Source organism: Gopherus flavomarginatus, chromosome 4 (assembly GCF_025201925.1).
Source record: "Gopherus flavomarginatus isolate rGopFla2 chromosome 4, rGopFla2.mat.asm, whole genome shotgun sequence".
Lineage (NCBI taxonomy): Eukaryota > Metazoa > Chordata > Testudines > Testudinidae > Gopherus > Gopherus flavomarginatus.
The window spans coordinates 134582414-134597090 of NC_066620.1; the positions used below are offsets into that span (position 1 = coordinate 134582414).

At 41.3% G+C, this 14677-nt stretch overlaps 1 protein-coding gene across 2 annotated transcripts in view; it reads left to right on the top strand.

The window, feature by feature from the left end:
- Positions 1 to 7182: 7182 nt before the first annotated feature.
- The window catches only part of SCML4 (Scm polycomb group protein like 4), a 106176-nt gene continuing 98681 nt past the window's right edge, over positions 7183 to 14677 (top strand). The window contains exon 1 of one of the 2 annotated variants that reach the window (XM_050951408.1): positions 7183 to 7261. In XM_050951408.1, coding sequence (XP_050807365.1) covers positions 7237 to 7261 — 25 coding nt within the window. In that variant the 5' untranslated portion in view covers positions 7183 to 7236. Of the gene's footprint in view, positions 7262 to 7349; positions 7476 to 14677 lie in introns of those variants that run through there. The other variant, XM_050951409.1, reaches the window with a different exon arrangement.

Sequence of the window (14677 nt, forward strand, 5' to 3'; positions counted from 1 at the left end):
AATAACTACTCTAGCTGGCAGCAGTAGTGGGCTGTTTTCCTTTACAAACACATTATACCTACACACTGCTTTGAAAATGTACGAGGTTAATTTTCTCATTTGCATGCTATTACCCAGAAAGCCTTTTCCGGTTCACAAGCTTCTTGTTTTAAACACCATTGATGTCTCCACTCTGAGAAGAAACCCTTCAAGTTTTGGACATGTCTGTATGTGCACTGAGTTCTGTTCTGAATGATCTATAGAATTGTCAGTTGCATATAATCACTTCTGTAAAAACCTTAAATAGTCCCTGATGTGTTCCATATGGCCTCAAATCCTGAACTGTAGGCCATATCAATTCCACTGTGCTAGTCAATCAAAGGGCCCCACCCTACAAACCTAGAAGGAGTTCTGGCTAAAGGAATGTGATGGTAGCATTACTGAAAGTGTTCGCAATATGTGAAATACCTGGATGTATCAAAACCTCAGTCTGTATATTATTGTCATTCTTACAACGAAAAAGCTAATTTTTCAGCATGTTGCCTCACAAATAATTATTCTGGTGTGTGCTCAGTGGAGAGTTTCTAATTCAGCCTTTCAATACCTTATCCTTCTCATGCGGGTGTAATGTAATTAGCAACAGAAAGTCATGCAAAAAATAATCCTTCCTGTTCCTTGATCTTTACACGGAATGAAATGCACTAATTGCCATTCATTCTGTAATTTCTGGAGCAATACTCTCTTTCCAGTGTCTGCTGAATCTATGTTGAACACAAGCTAATGGAATATGCAATAACTTATTGTTGTGGACCATCCTCCTGGGACAATTTCCAGGAATGCTAATTTGGGAGCCAGCATAATCTTGTTCAGTCATATTGAGAGTATTATAGTGAAGATTTCCAAATACTGAAGCCTAATAGCAGAGCAACTTCCCAGCTGGTCTATTTCTGCAGTATCTATTTCCACTGCTATTCTTTCTGAAAACTGTTTTCACTAGGGTGAAAATTTCATGTTTAGCAAGAATTAGGTTCCCAACTGCCTAAATCATGTTTGAAAAGGGGTCTTAAGCTCCCAAGTCTGGGTAAAAATGTCAAAAGACCTGAAGTCTATAATACTGGTCAGTGAATGAGGCACAATGAAGAACTTGTATATTTATATTTAACTTAAATAGTTTGTTGGTTTGGTTGTGGATTAAACATCCAGCTGTTTGCGGGGGGAGTGGGGGGAAGGGGAGAGGAAAAGAGCAGAGCACAGTTTTCTTTTGCCACTAGGAACTTTTAGATACAATAATGCCCCAAATGCCTCTCCTAGAAACCTTAATACCACATCAGACCAACATGGGTCCAGTAACTCAGCCTGGTTTTTGCAGGGGCTCTGGTTGGCACCCCTCTCCCTGTCCTACCTTGCCACAGGGAGACAGCATTGTGCAGCCATGTGCTGAAGTTCCTGCTTATTCAGGCCAACACTTAAATATGTGCTGAACTCCCATTGATTTCAGTTGTTAAGTATGTGCTGAAGCTTTCCTGACTCTCAGGCACTGGGGCCAGTTAATAGGAAACAAATACTGTGGGCCTGGTCTAGACAAGGATGTAAAGTGTTTTGTTAGGCTGTGTTTTCAAACATGTTCATTAGCCCGTACTAGCAAACTCTAGTGGAGACAAAGGAGTGTATGTATTAACACATGCTACAGTGATCAAGTTAAAAGCTGTGGGGTCCTCCTTAAGTTTTAACTCAATCAGTTTGGCATGTGTTAACAGCTGTGTGCCTTGTCTACACCAGACTTTTCAAAGGTGTGTGTTAGCGAATGCTTTCTAATAATAAATCCCAGCAGAGACAAGGTCAGACTCACTGTATGCCCTTTGGCAACATCTCTGTTCCAAGTTTCCTTTGCTGTAGAATCAATATAATGAAAATTATCTACCTGGCGTCAAGTGCTTCGAGATCTGTAGATGAACTTCTAGGGGAAGGTAGAAGGGCTCCAGGTTCATCAGATCACTTAAGATTCAGGAAGAAAAAGGAGTTTGATCCGGTGAGCTGGAGGTTGGGCAACTGAGAGTTAAGACTGCTGGGTTCTGTTCCTGGCACTGCCACTGACTTACTGTGACAGGTTAGGTAAATCCGGTGCCTTCAGTTTACCCACCTGTAAAATTACCTACCTCCTTCCCTGGGGCCCCAATTCAGCAAAAAATTTATGCATGTGCTTACTTTTAAACATAGGCTTAAATCCATCCCTGTTCAGCAAACCACTGAAGCACATCCGTAAGTCCCATTGATGTCAATCAGTTTTAAGAATGGGCCTCAAGTTACATATGAGTGTAAATGATTTGCTGAAGAGGGACTGACTGCATTTGGGCCCGCATGTTGGAGCTGGGTTCCCTCCTAGCCACTGTTGTTAAAGGCTCACAAACCTATATGACTTATCCAAAGATGCTCTCCCTAGGGAATTGCTGCCTTGAAAGATGATATTGCTGTTGTAATTAAGGTAATTGTTTAAATTTATTCTGGTAAGCAAGAACTCTCCCCATCCTAACCAATTATATCTATATCAACATAGGCATCACATGACCATTTCAGTATCTGAATAGATTTACAGATACAAACCTAGTTAAACTGAAAAGTCTAATAATGAAAGACTAGGAGAAAATCAGATCAGCAGGATAGAGTGGACATATGGCCTCTTTTAAGTCCTGTTATCAATGCTGCATCCACTGGCTACTTACTGAGCGAATGTAGGAACTGGAGTCCAACACTGTTCTATTTAAAAAGACAATTGAACAAATACCCCTACCCTGTATCACTAAACTTTCCAACTTGCTGGCCATATATCTTAAGATCAAATAGGACACAGGAAGTAGGCTGCTTGGGGATATTAATTTCCTTTTGACTTATCGCAGATGCTTTGTAATTCCATTGAAATCTTAAGATAATGGAATGTAATTGTTTAAAGAATTATTTAAATTACAGTGTAATGTCTGAAATAAAATGAAAATCTTCAGGAGTTCATTAGTTTTGTTGACATTTCTTCTGCCTGGAATAGATAAAAGTAAAGAATTTCATCTGATCAAAGTCCTAGGCATGTTGTGTATATATATATATATAGTATATATGTGCAAATAGTGTGCATGTAAGATCCAATTCAGCAAGGTGCAGCACACTTCTGTTGTTCTGCCGGACAAATACAGATAGGTGGCAAACATAGTTATAATCATGTTCAATATTACTGTAAAAAAATAATTGGCTCGGTGCAGTTGGGAGGCGGGAGGAAGAGTATTATTAGTGGTAGTGGAAATTTAAGATGTGGTGATGCAAGGGTTTATAAGGTTTGATTCTAGTGCATGGAAAAAAAGTACTCAAATGCTTTGAAGGGAGATAAACAAAATAGATGGATTGGGACTGGTCATATGGTTTATGCCTCTTTCTAGGCCAGTGGTTTGGCTGTCGCTTGGAGGCAGGTGTGGTTTGTGATCTGGCCTGTAATCCAAGAAGTCTTGACTTCTAATTCTGGCTGTAGTGCTAACCCCTTCTGCATCCTGGGGTCATTCACTTAACCTTCCTCTGCCTCCATTTTTCCATCATTTGCTTTAAAAGTTCAGTTCATAAGTTCTTGGGTTTGTCTCTGCTCGGAGGAGAGTGTGAAGGAGAGCAGCAGAGGGGAGGCTGAAAAAAAAATCAATACAAAATAATAGGTGCAAAGCAAATCCAGAGGGACTGTGATAAATGGAATGCCAGGGGGAGGAGGGTGGTGAGAGAATGATCAATGCATCTGGTATATTTACTGCACAGAGTGACCATATGTGCCAGGCTTGGCTTTGGTTGGTTTACCAACCCTTGTGCTAATCCACCTAGAAAAATCTGGATTTTTAAAAGCTGAATTGCCTTGAGATGGAGAAGGTTTACATGTTAGGTAATAAAGCCCTTCGCCAATATAAAGCTCACTGGGGTCAATAGAAAGCCTTCTGCTGAGTTAAGTGGGCTGTGTGGCTAGTATGTTTTCAAAGAGGTTCCCATCCAGCCTTTTAAAATGTCAGGTTCAACTTGCTCTCATGTTTATGTGAACACACATTTGGTTACATGTTTGCACATACACAGACTTGTGCATGCATAGCTCATGTACACATGCCTCGTGAGTCTTTCATTATGTAACTACAGTGGAGAGCAGCTTCAGCATGGGGGTGGGGAGAGCAAGCATGTATGGAATGACTCAACACCCTGTTAGTTAGTTAGAGCACTCACCTGGGAGGATCCAGTCACCCCACACCAAAGAATTTTTTATTTCGGCACTGTGGAACTGCTTCACCAGGAGGCAATGTAACCGGAGGTGAAGTGGTAAAACAAAATGAGCAGAGAACACCCAGTCATTTAATGGACAGAACAGGCCTCTCCACTGTGAATAAAAGCTGACCATAAAAGACAGGATTGCAAAACTACCGTATCCTTCCCTTATGGAAAATCCTATGGAATGTCCTAGAACACGCTATCTTTTGTACAATGTTGTACTGACATCGGCTGCATTCACACAGCTCCTAATGCATGCATTCAGCCCAAATATGTCTGTGCGGAATAGAAATGAAACTACTTTCCAAATGAAAATTAATGATGTGCCAGATTCTTAAACAGACCTGCCTTTTTTCAAAATGCATTCTCTCTATAGGGAGGTTTGTTTACCTACTACTCACAAAAGTTTGGTTGTAAATTAGATTTGGCTCAAAACCAGAATGCTGGGTACAAACCCCCTAATCTTTGGGGATGGATTGGGTTGAAATTCAAACACTGGTCTGAACTCTACAAATAGTCCATATCTTAATAATGGACCAAGCTAGAACCCCACATCTGAATCAGGCCCCCACTCCAGTTCTGTGATGATCAAAATCTGGACCTGCAGCTGAGTTCATCTATTTTTAACTCTTCAGCCATTTTCCCACAATATCTTACCCTCCTTTTTGTTTATAACTTATGTTGCCTTTCATAATACCTGGATGTTTTAAATTCCTAGGGCCAAAGCCTCTCACTGGACCCTGAAGACGTTAGCTGAGCAAATTCTGGGATCCTTCATCAATCCTCTGAAATCAATGAGAGTTTTGCTCTGTTTAAAGATTGCAACATTTGGCCCTAAATTAAAAAACGAACAAACTTTTTTAGTGTTGGAAAATAGCAATTAAAAACAAGCAAACAGTCCAGGCTGATGTCTTGGTGCTGTGCTGCTATGTCAACCGCTTGTGTTAGATCGCATTGGTAACATCATATGACATGATTGACATAACCGGACATGACAAGCCACAGCAACACATTTGCTGAGGAAAATGTAAAAAGACAGGGATGCCTGAGAATCATGCTCCAAAATTTTAACAGATTAGAAGAAAAGGAAGGGTCTTTAAAAAGACCCGGTCAAGATATTTTTTGATCACTAATAATTGTTATTGTTCAAACTATTGGAAACTCGAAATCGAAATCTGCACAGGTTATCAGTGTACCCTTGTTTTGTTTGTTTGTTTGTTAACTGTAGGATAATGTGATGGCCTGATGGTAACTGCATTTGCTTTTGCTCTTTTTCAAATAGCAGAGAGAAAAAAGTAAATTTAGGATCTGATCCCCAGCTGCCATAAACTCTTAGCTGAGAGGAACTTGCCTTTACTCTTGTTAAACACATAGACACACACACATGCAAATCACATGGGCTTCATAAACAAATATATGGGAGGGAGAAAGGTAGGTCGGATTTGTCTGATGACACTTCCCTTGCACGCAAAACTCCTGTTGACTTCAGCAATATGGGCAAGAAATGCAGCATTGCATCTGTTGAGTTTAACAGCCTTGTCAATCCACAATCTCTTCCCCTCCCCCGCCCCTTCTTTTGAGATATCAAGGTTTCTGGAAGTATATTTTTAAACAAATAAGGAAAAATACCATACTAATCACACTAATACTAACATCACACACATTCTTAATGCAGGGAATTAGTGGTGTGGGTTGAAATGTCTCATCTTACCTGCAGATTGTTGATTAATAGCTGTATGTCAGATGAATGCAATTCTAGCCAACTCTTTTAAAAAAAAAGTCCTGTTTTGCTAACATGTCATGCATGAATATCAAGTGTCAAGACTTGGGCCTCCTGCTTTGACACGAATGAGTGGAATTTTTCTTGTTTTTTTTTTCTGTTTCCATCCACTGCTTCGTAAATATACTGGGTTCAATTCCGATTTCAGTGTACGCAGTTGTAAATCAGAAGTGACTTCACTGAAATCAGTGAAGTTACCCCAGTGTGAAACCAGTATAAGTGAGACCACAGTCAAGCTCATCACACGTACCCACAGACGCATGCACGTGAATAGCCCTAATATTGGTAAGCTGTACATTTTGGCTTGTACAAGTATGTGAAATGGACAGCAGGGAGCTTTGCAACACTTTAAAACCAAACAGCCCCTTTACTAGTATAATGTTATCTAGCACAAACAAGGCAATGGAGCATGATGGGATTATGATAATTATTTACTGTATTTATTATAGGGGTTTTTTTGAACACCATTGAGTTCAGCGCCGTGCAAAATAAACGAGGATGCAGTTCCTTCTTGAAAGCATTTACAATCCAAATGCCATGAAAAGCTACTCCCTTATCCTGACATAGTACAATGTATGCTGATCATAACCCAATATTTTCATGTACTGTCAATATAGTTTTCTGTGCATCTCTACAGTATTGTACAGCGATTCTCCACACTCCAGATCTCTCTCTGTGTGTGTGTGTGTGTGTGTGTGTGTGTATAAAGCTATTCCCATGCATATATCATCATTAACTGAAATATCTGCAGCACCAAATCATTGATCTCTATTTTAATTACCAAAAGTCAAACAACTCATCCTTCAGGTTTGTGGGTATCGTGCAAGCTCAGTATTGGGCCACATTGCCGCATGATCGGGACAAAGAGATGATGATACAGTCTGGTTTCTATGGCAACAGAGGAGGGTAGTTAAAACAGAAATGTTGCAAACACCCATTCTGATCATCATAATATAATTAATGTTATTGCCAGGGACATTATTATTAAAAAAGTGAAAGTTCTATTACCTTTCAGTTTGTATGGATTTTAAATAAATAAATAAATAAATAAATAAATGGCAAAAAAAAATTTCTTAGTTTAGCTGCTAAGAGAAAGGAAACAACACACAGGCCTCATTTTTTGCGTGTAAAATGTGTGTGTTCTTTAAAAGGCAGTGGTTGGCTGGTTTTCCGGACATGATGTGGTTGAAGCTGTCATCGTAATGGAAATTCATTGCTGTAGCTATGGTAAATCGAGTTTTCTGCCTGTGCTGAATGCATTAGTCTAATGAGATGTTTGCAGCTGGAGAGCTGAGCTGCTGGAGACTTACAGTGTGCTAAAAGACAGGGAGAAGATGGCTTTTGCAATAGTCTGTGTGCATATGCTGAAAGTCATATGCCTGTTAGGTCGAAATACCTGGTCTCTGTAAGACACTGATCAGTGTTTTAACATAAGCAATAGGTAAGGGGAATGCATGCTTCTTCTGTGCCTTGTTTTTGTTGTTGAGCCCTGTTTTAAGCAGCTGTCATTCTGTTGTATGCACTGCTAGATGATAACTTTAGCAATCCTAAATTGCATACTGTATGTATGTGATACATGCATACAGTGACCCTGCTGTACGATGACTATGTACACTGAACCACACCTTAACTTAGTCATGCTACTAATATTGTGTTTTCAGGAACAGTTTAATAAAGAAAGGGGCAGGATATCAGTGTATTCAGCAGGTTTGGTCTGTGTCTGCGTGTCTGCTAGTCTATGAGTGTAACTGCTTCTCTATTTAAACTATTTCTTTGACTATGTGGAGTGTCTTCATGCTTTTTTCAAATGTAAATCAAAGTGGCTTTCTTTCCTTCCCTTGCCAGGTGTATGTCTCTTCCATTTTTAAAAGCTCCTTACCTGGAAACATGAATAGCGGGCAGCAGTATTTACAGCATGGGTTTGGGTTTTTAACAAACAATAGCTCCTCAGGCAGGCAATCTAAAAAATCATCTTTTTAATACCTCCAAATCATGTATTAAGTTGGATTTAATCCTTAGGATCCTTAACTGACAATTGCCAGAGGCAGTATTTTGATGTGCTGGTTTTTCTTTTAAGGATAGAAGGCTTCTAACTTACAAAGGAAGCAAAGGAGGACACTTTAGCTTAGTTGATTTGTCTTTTCAGATGTTTTAAAGATAGGCTTGGTTATTGGTACAACAGGCGCAAATAATTTCTTGATTAAGTAGACATACATCACCTGGGTGACGGGTGTGTGCAACTCCTGTTAGCCCTGCAATTGTGTCCCTTAACTTCACACGCCATCACTCCATCCAGTCTACAAAGAGCGAATCTTTTACAGAGGGTGCAGTTCCACCTGCTCAGTGAGTAATTTAACAATTGACATAGCTGGAAGTTGTTTCTCTCTCCAGAGCTCATAAATGAAAGAGGCTATGAATGCCATTTGCTTTGCTTGGGGTTTATGTAAAACTGCTAATTTGTTAGAACAAAATAGCATTGGGATTTTCAGTATGGATGAGGCAAGTTCCAGGAATCCAAAGCCAATGTAGAAATCTGCAGAAGGAACACATGCTAACTTGTCTGTTTGGGAGTGTGTGTGATTTTAATTCTGTATTTTATTTTAAGAATGTTCTGGAGACATTTTGACCAAGTATAGACCATGGGTATCTAAGGTTGCATAACACAGAGAATAATGAAAAATCAACTTAAAAAGGGGTTAGGTAGCAATATCTGGAAGATGTGTAATTGTTTGTGTCCACAGGACTGTATCTTAAAATGTACCTTTGTGTTCTGATAATACTTACAGCTTCTTCAGAAATGCTGTGCTGACACTCTTCCATTCAGATTAAACATTTAGAGCCAGGCAGCAGCTTGTGTAAATTAGTATAGCTCCATTGACTTCAAAGAACCTTTCTCAATTTACACCAGCTGAGGATCTGCCTTTTAGTTCTGAATGCCCAGTTTTAGAGATCTTGTTTAAACTCAGTGGCTTCCAGTCCTATCTGGCCACAGGTGACTTTTTGAAACTAAGATCTCACATTGATTTTTCCTGTACAATAAAAGAAAGAAACACAGTTATTAAGTCAATGCGAGCCACACTTTGCGTCTGAAAGAATTCCACTGTTGGGTGCTGTTTTACTTAAACCTCTGGGGAAAAATAACAAAACCCCTCAGTTCTTGGGCTCTATCAAAAACTCTTGAGATAAACCCATTGTTAAAATTTGTGGTGATGCAGTCTTGTCCGAAAGGGGCTGCTGGATAGATTTGCTATTTTTTTCATAGATCTATTTGAAATGGTGTAACCAGAACACTCTTAATACAATGGTGGACACTATGCAGAAAAGAATTAGTATAAATAGTTGATTTTTAAGTTTGAAAGACCTGGCCACATCCTGAAATCCAGCAGCAGCTGATAACGTATGAATGAATGAGTGACCACACTGCCTATAAAGAAGACACTGCGGAGAGAGATTTTTCTCAGACATCCCCTGAGCTCTGTGCTTGCCACAAAATGTACTTGTTTCTACTAAAAATGGACAATGCCAGGTTATAGAGTTACAGAATATTTCAGATGTCATCCCTAGAACTTTAAGAATATTCAATTTAATTTTGCCATGTTTTTTTTTTCTTTCTATAATGTAACGTAGCATTAACCACCCGCCTCCCTGACTGATTCTAGTCTGTTTGAGGTGAAGTTGGAAAGTGGGGTGTTGAGTGAGGTGCACCACAAACAACTTGTGTACACAGCAGCTGAAAGCCCTGCTTACTGAAGTGCTTCTGGATTTCACCCTACAACTCAGTATAAAGAGACTGTTCTTTGGATTGCAGCTCTGGAACTCTGAGTGCCTGCACTGTCCGTCAGGCATATTGACAGCTATGCACGGAGCAGCAGTGAGGGGCTATCCTCGCAAGAGACTGCAGCTTAGCTCCCAAAAGAGTATATTCATAACGAAACGAAATGAAAAGTCTCCAAAGCAGAACCACTCACTACTTATTCTTTAATCAATGGCAAGATTTTTTTTTTTTAATTTAGCGTTCCATAGTGGAGCCTTTGCTGCTGCAGTACAGCTTTGTTCTCCTCTGAGTTCACACCCTAAATCTGTGCCACTGTCTCTTCACTGCGCGTTTCGATGCATCTCAACAATGAGATAGCAGGAGGACCGATGCTAGGGCAAGAGTAGACTAGTGACAAAACTTCCAGCTGTTAAAGTATGTTATTCTGTCACAGGCAATAACATCACAATCTCGAGACAGTGAGTAGAAAAGCAGGCTGCCCCGATATCATTCCAATACTCTGTGCATCTGGGTTTTTTGCAAACCTGACCCTGCAAACCTTTACTTACCCCAGCCATCTCTTGGGCTCAATTGCATCTTTAATATGCAGTCCTGTGCCGAGTTGCACCCCTCCAGCTGCCTCTCTGAGCCCCACAGCATGCCGCTGGAGTGCACCTGTGCTTGCATCCCTGCAGGGGGAACTGCAATATACACTTGCTCTGTGGACCACTGCAAATGGTGGAAATAGCCATGGTGCTACCCCCTTGACTTCCCTCACATGCTTTGGGATGCTGTGTGCCTCTAGGAGAGCATGCAGGGAGCAGTGCCTGTGTTCTCCTTGGCCTTTGTAGGCCATACAAATGGGAGGGATAGCTCCTTGGGACCACTCCTGAAATGGCACACTCACAGGCTGGCCTTTGAGCTCCGTGCTATTATTCATATGTCTAAGGTACGCCTACACTTTGGTTAGACTCCCACGGCTGGTCTGGGCCAGCTGACGCAGGCTTGCAGGGGTGTTTCATTGTGGTGCAGATGTTCTGGCTTGGGCTGGAGCCCAAGCTTTGGGACAACTCCCCCCTCACAGGGTCCTAGAGTCTGGACTCCAGCTCTAGCCAGAACGTCTGCACCTCAATTAAACAGCCCCTTAGCCCGAGCCCCACGAGCCTGAGTCAGCTGGCCGGGATAACCGCAGGTGTCTAACTGCAGTGTTGACAACCCCTAAGTCTCACTGTAGCCTGGGTCCGCCGAAGGGAGAGGGCTCAAGAGAGAAATACCCTATTACTTCAAGTGATTATTTCTATTATTTTTTCTTACCCTTGCACAGAAGGCCGCTGTCCCCTCCAGTAAGGACTAAGTAGGAATTCTTCCCTGTTAAGGAAGGCCCTTACTCCACTCCAGCTAACAGAGTTATGTTGTTATTCCCTATACATACAAAACATGTACATGGCATGAACAAACCAAAGAGCGTGACGCATTCTCTGCCCCAAACTACTGGCAGCGGAGATAAATGAGGCAAATAAAACCAAGCCCCATGGACACAGGCCAGGTCAGGCAGGGGCTGGCGAGGTGTGTCAGGAAACTGTTTGGTGAGAACAAGAATGTTTGGAAGAACCGGGTTATAAGGAAAAATTTGAAGAAGCAAAATCCTTAGACTTGGTGGGCCTGATCCAAATCCCACTGATGTCAGTGAAGGTCTTTCCATTGGTTTCCATTAGATCAGGCCCTGTCTATACTGGTATTTTCAGCAGTATCACATCTTCAGAGTGTTACTAACACTTCCCCCTTTTTACAATGTAAGAAGAAACAGAGCTTTCCCCTAGGGTCCTCTTTCCCCCATCCCTGTGCGAGCTGAATAGTGGGTGGAGGGAGGAGTTAGCACTGATCCCAATGTGAAGGAACTCTCAGATGGATGGAAATCATCTTGCTGGCCATTAGAACTAGTGACAATATTTAGCAGGTGACTGTTACTATGGGTTTCACTGGACAGTGAAGGAACAATAATTAATAGTGTTTATTTGTACAATGGGAGACATGCCAATCTCACCTTGAATGAAAAATTATTTCTGGAATAAATTATTTGTTTTAAGGTGTTGCCTCGTGAAGAATTGGCTTCTTGAAGAAGGGAAACAAAATTATCTTTCTTTTTTAACTATGTTCTTATTAGCTCATTCACAACTGTGTCAGGGAGATTACACATTGTTCTGTGCAAACGTGAAGGAGAATTACAGTTGCTGTGTGTTAAAGATGTTAATTAATTTGCTATTGACATATATATTTCTTTAAAAATACAGTCTAAACTAGCCTCTTTGCACTAAGTTTTCCTGCTGACAAAGGTGAAGGATTTGGCAGAAGGAAACGTGGTGAGGGTGTGGTTAAATTTTGCTAACTAATCATTTAAATGTCTATGTTGTGGGGTTTTTTTTAATTGCCTTAAAACATCGTCAAAACTAGAGGTTGTTGACTAAGATTGAGTGCTACCTGAAGGAAACAATGTAAAACTGGACAGAGCACAAAGTTGCTGAGAACGTGCACTGGATGAGTAGTTATGTCACACTGAAGGATTGATAATTCTTCTTGTACTGGACAGTTTGCTCTTGTTCTGAGTCCACCTTTCCACACTCCCACTGATTTTCATCACATGAGAGATTCTGAGCTACAGTGCAAACCTTTTGCTCTCCACATGTTTTCACTTGTTCTTTTTGCTGGTGGGAAGGAAAAAGTTTCCTATTCACCCCTTCAGCCCTCCCTCCCCCACCCCGACCTCTTTGTGATGCACCAGAGCACCCCAAAGTCCTAGCTCTACTGAGGTACACTTTGCTTCTGAAAACCGTTCCTGCTCCTTTATGCAGATGTCTGTCTGTGTAGCTCTCCGTCAAAAGGTAGCTGGCAAAAAGGAGCCATTAGCACTTTACCAAATGCGTATCTGGATCATAATGAATATTAATTAGTAACTGGAAAATATATGGCAGGCATAAGAATTCCAGGTAACTAGGCAATCCCTGCTGAAAACTTCTTCATTGAAATTAGGGGTCTTGACTGCAGTTTGCAAGGCTGGAACCCAACAGGAGCTGAAGGAATAAAGCCTGGTGGTCTTTATATTAGAGATTGTGTAAACATCAGAGACCAGAGCCTCAGCTGGGCTGACGGTAAATTTGGCCCAGCTCAGGGGAGTTTGGAGTAGAGAGGGGAAAGTGCCTCTAAGCCACTTTGCCATGCCAGTGATCCTGGGCTGGTGTAACTTTGAGCATCTGAAATGAGTGCTGCTTGAAATGACATCAGCTGTCGTGATTCTAGAGGGACTGTGATGCTGACTGAAGATCAAATGGAGCGACATGTTCTTCATCTTGTCCTATCCCCACACAACCCCTATGTGGAGGGTGTAGGAGCAGGTTATTTCCTTCACCCAGGGGAAATCCTCCCCACACCTGCTGGGGAAACTTTTCAATCACTTCAAGGTGCTGGGGCAGAGCAACACTGCCAGGGCTGGGACCAAGAACCTGGCCCTCGTTTCTCCAGAGTTTTAAATGACCCATGGAACATTAGACTGTCTGCTTAATGAGTGATTTAGGGAGACACACATTTTGGTTCTGATCCTGCAAACACATACTCACATCCTTACCTCTACTCACACAAGTACTCCCAGTGGTGTTTCATTGATTTCAGTGGGACTACTCACACGAATAAAATTAAACCTGCAGGATCAGAACTATAAACTACACCTCTACCCTGATATAAAGCAACCCAATATAACACAAATTCGGCCATAACGCTGTAAAGCAGTGCTCTGGGGTGCAGGGCTGCGCACTCAGGTGGATCAAAGCAAGTTCGATATAACATGGTTTCACCTATAATGTGGTAAGAATTTTTGGCTCCCGAGGACACCATTATATCAGGGTAGAAGTATATTTTAAATCCTGGTGTTAAATTTATCCTCTGCAGAGGCTATATACGTACTCACATATGTACATTTATATACATTATATGTGTGCTAGTCAACATGCTCTTCTCAACCTGTTGCATCATGTGCAATTTTCTCGGCATATCCTTCTTGGTATTGATGCTATACTTAAAGTTGAGCAGGTTTCTGTGTAAAACAAATATATCTGAGCATGATCTACACAGATGGTGAAGGTAACTGTGATAGAAGTGTTGCTTTATTAAACACAAGGGGTTAATTTAAGATGTTACTTCTTGTGCTGCATCTCAGTGTATGTCACCTTAGTGTGACATAACACTAGTATGACATCATTTGTGATCTGAAGCAAGACAAGTTGTTTGTAAAAATCAGCTACTTTCCTCTTTGAAGTGCTCCTCAGGTGTGAATTGTGTGTTTGTGGGGGTACTTTCTGCTGAGGGAAAGCCTGTAACTCTAAGTGATGGAGATGCTCTATTTGTGCATTGTGCACACACATTTTCCTGGCACTTGCCTGATTCTCTGTGTTTTTGCCTGTGCATCAATGGACTGAGCAGAGCAGTGCAGAATGTACTGTGCACTGCCCTTACCTCACAGGTTAAATGTCCCTCTTCTTCCCCACATATCTCTGTTGGACTCCCTCTATTTTTAATAGATTAACTCATCATTAACATATTTATTTTCACAATTGCTCAGGGCAAGATGTCCAAGGGTGGTTTGATAATTAACTGAGAGCTTAACCTCTGCACCAGAGATGAAGGAAGGTCTTGGGCAAGCTCAGGCTGTAACCAGGGCATTTAATTCTGCATATGAAGGTTTCATTCTAGCAGTGCAATTTGTTAATGAGGACATTCTCCTGCTACTTCAGGTGTGGTGCAGTTGATGAAAGAGAGAGAAACACAGGCTTTGCCAGATCACGTGACTGTTCCATCAGAATCCCACTTGCAGTAGTGGCTGGTACCTGATGCTGCAGGGA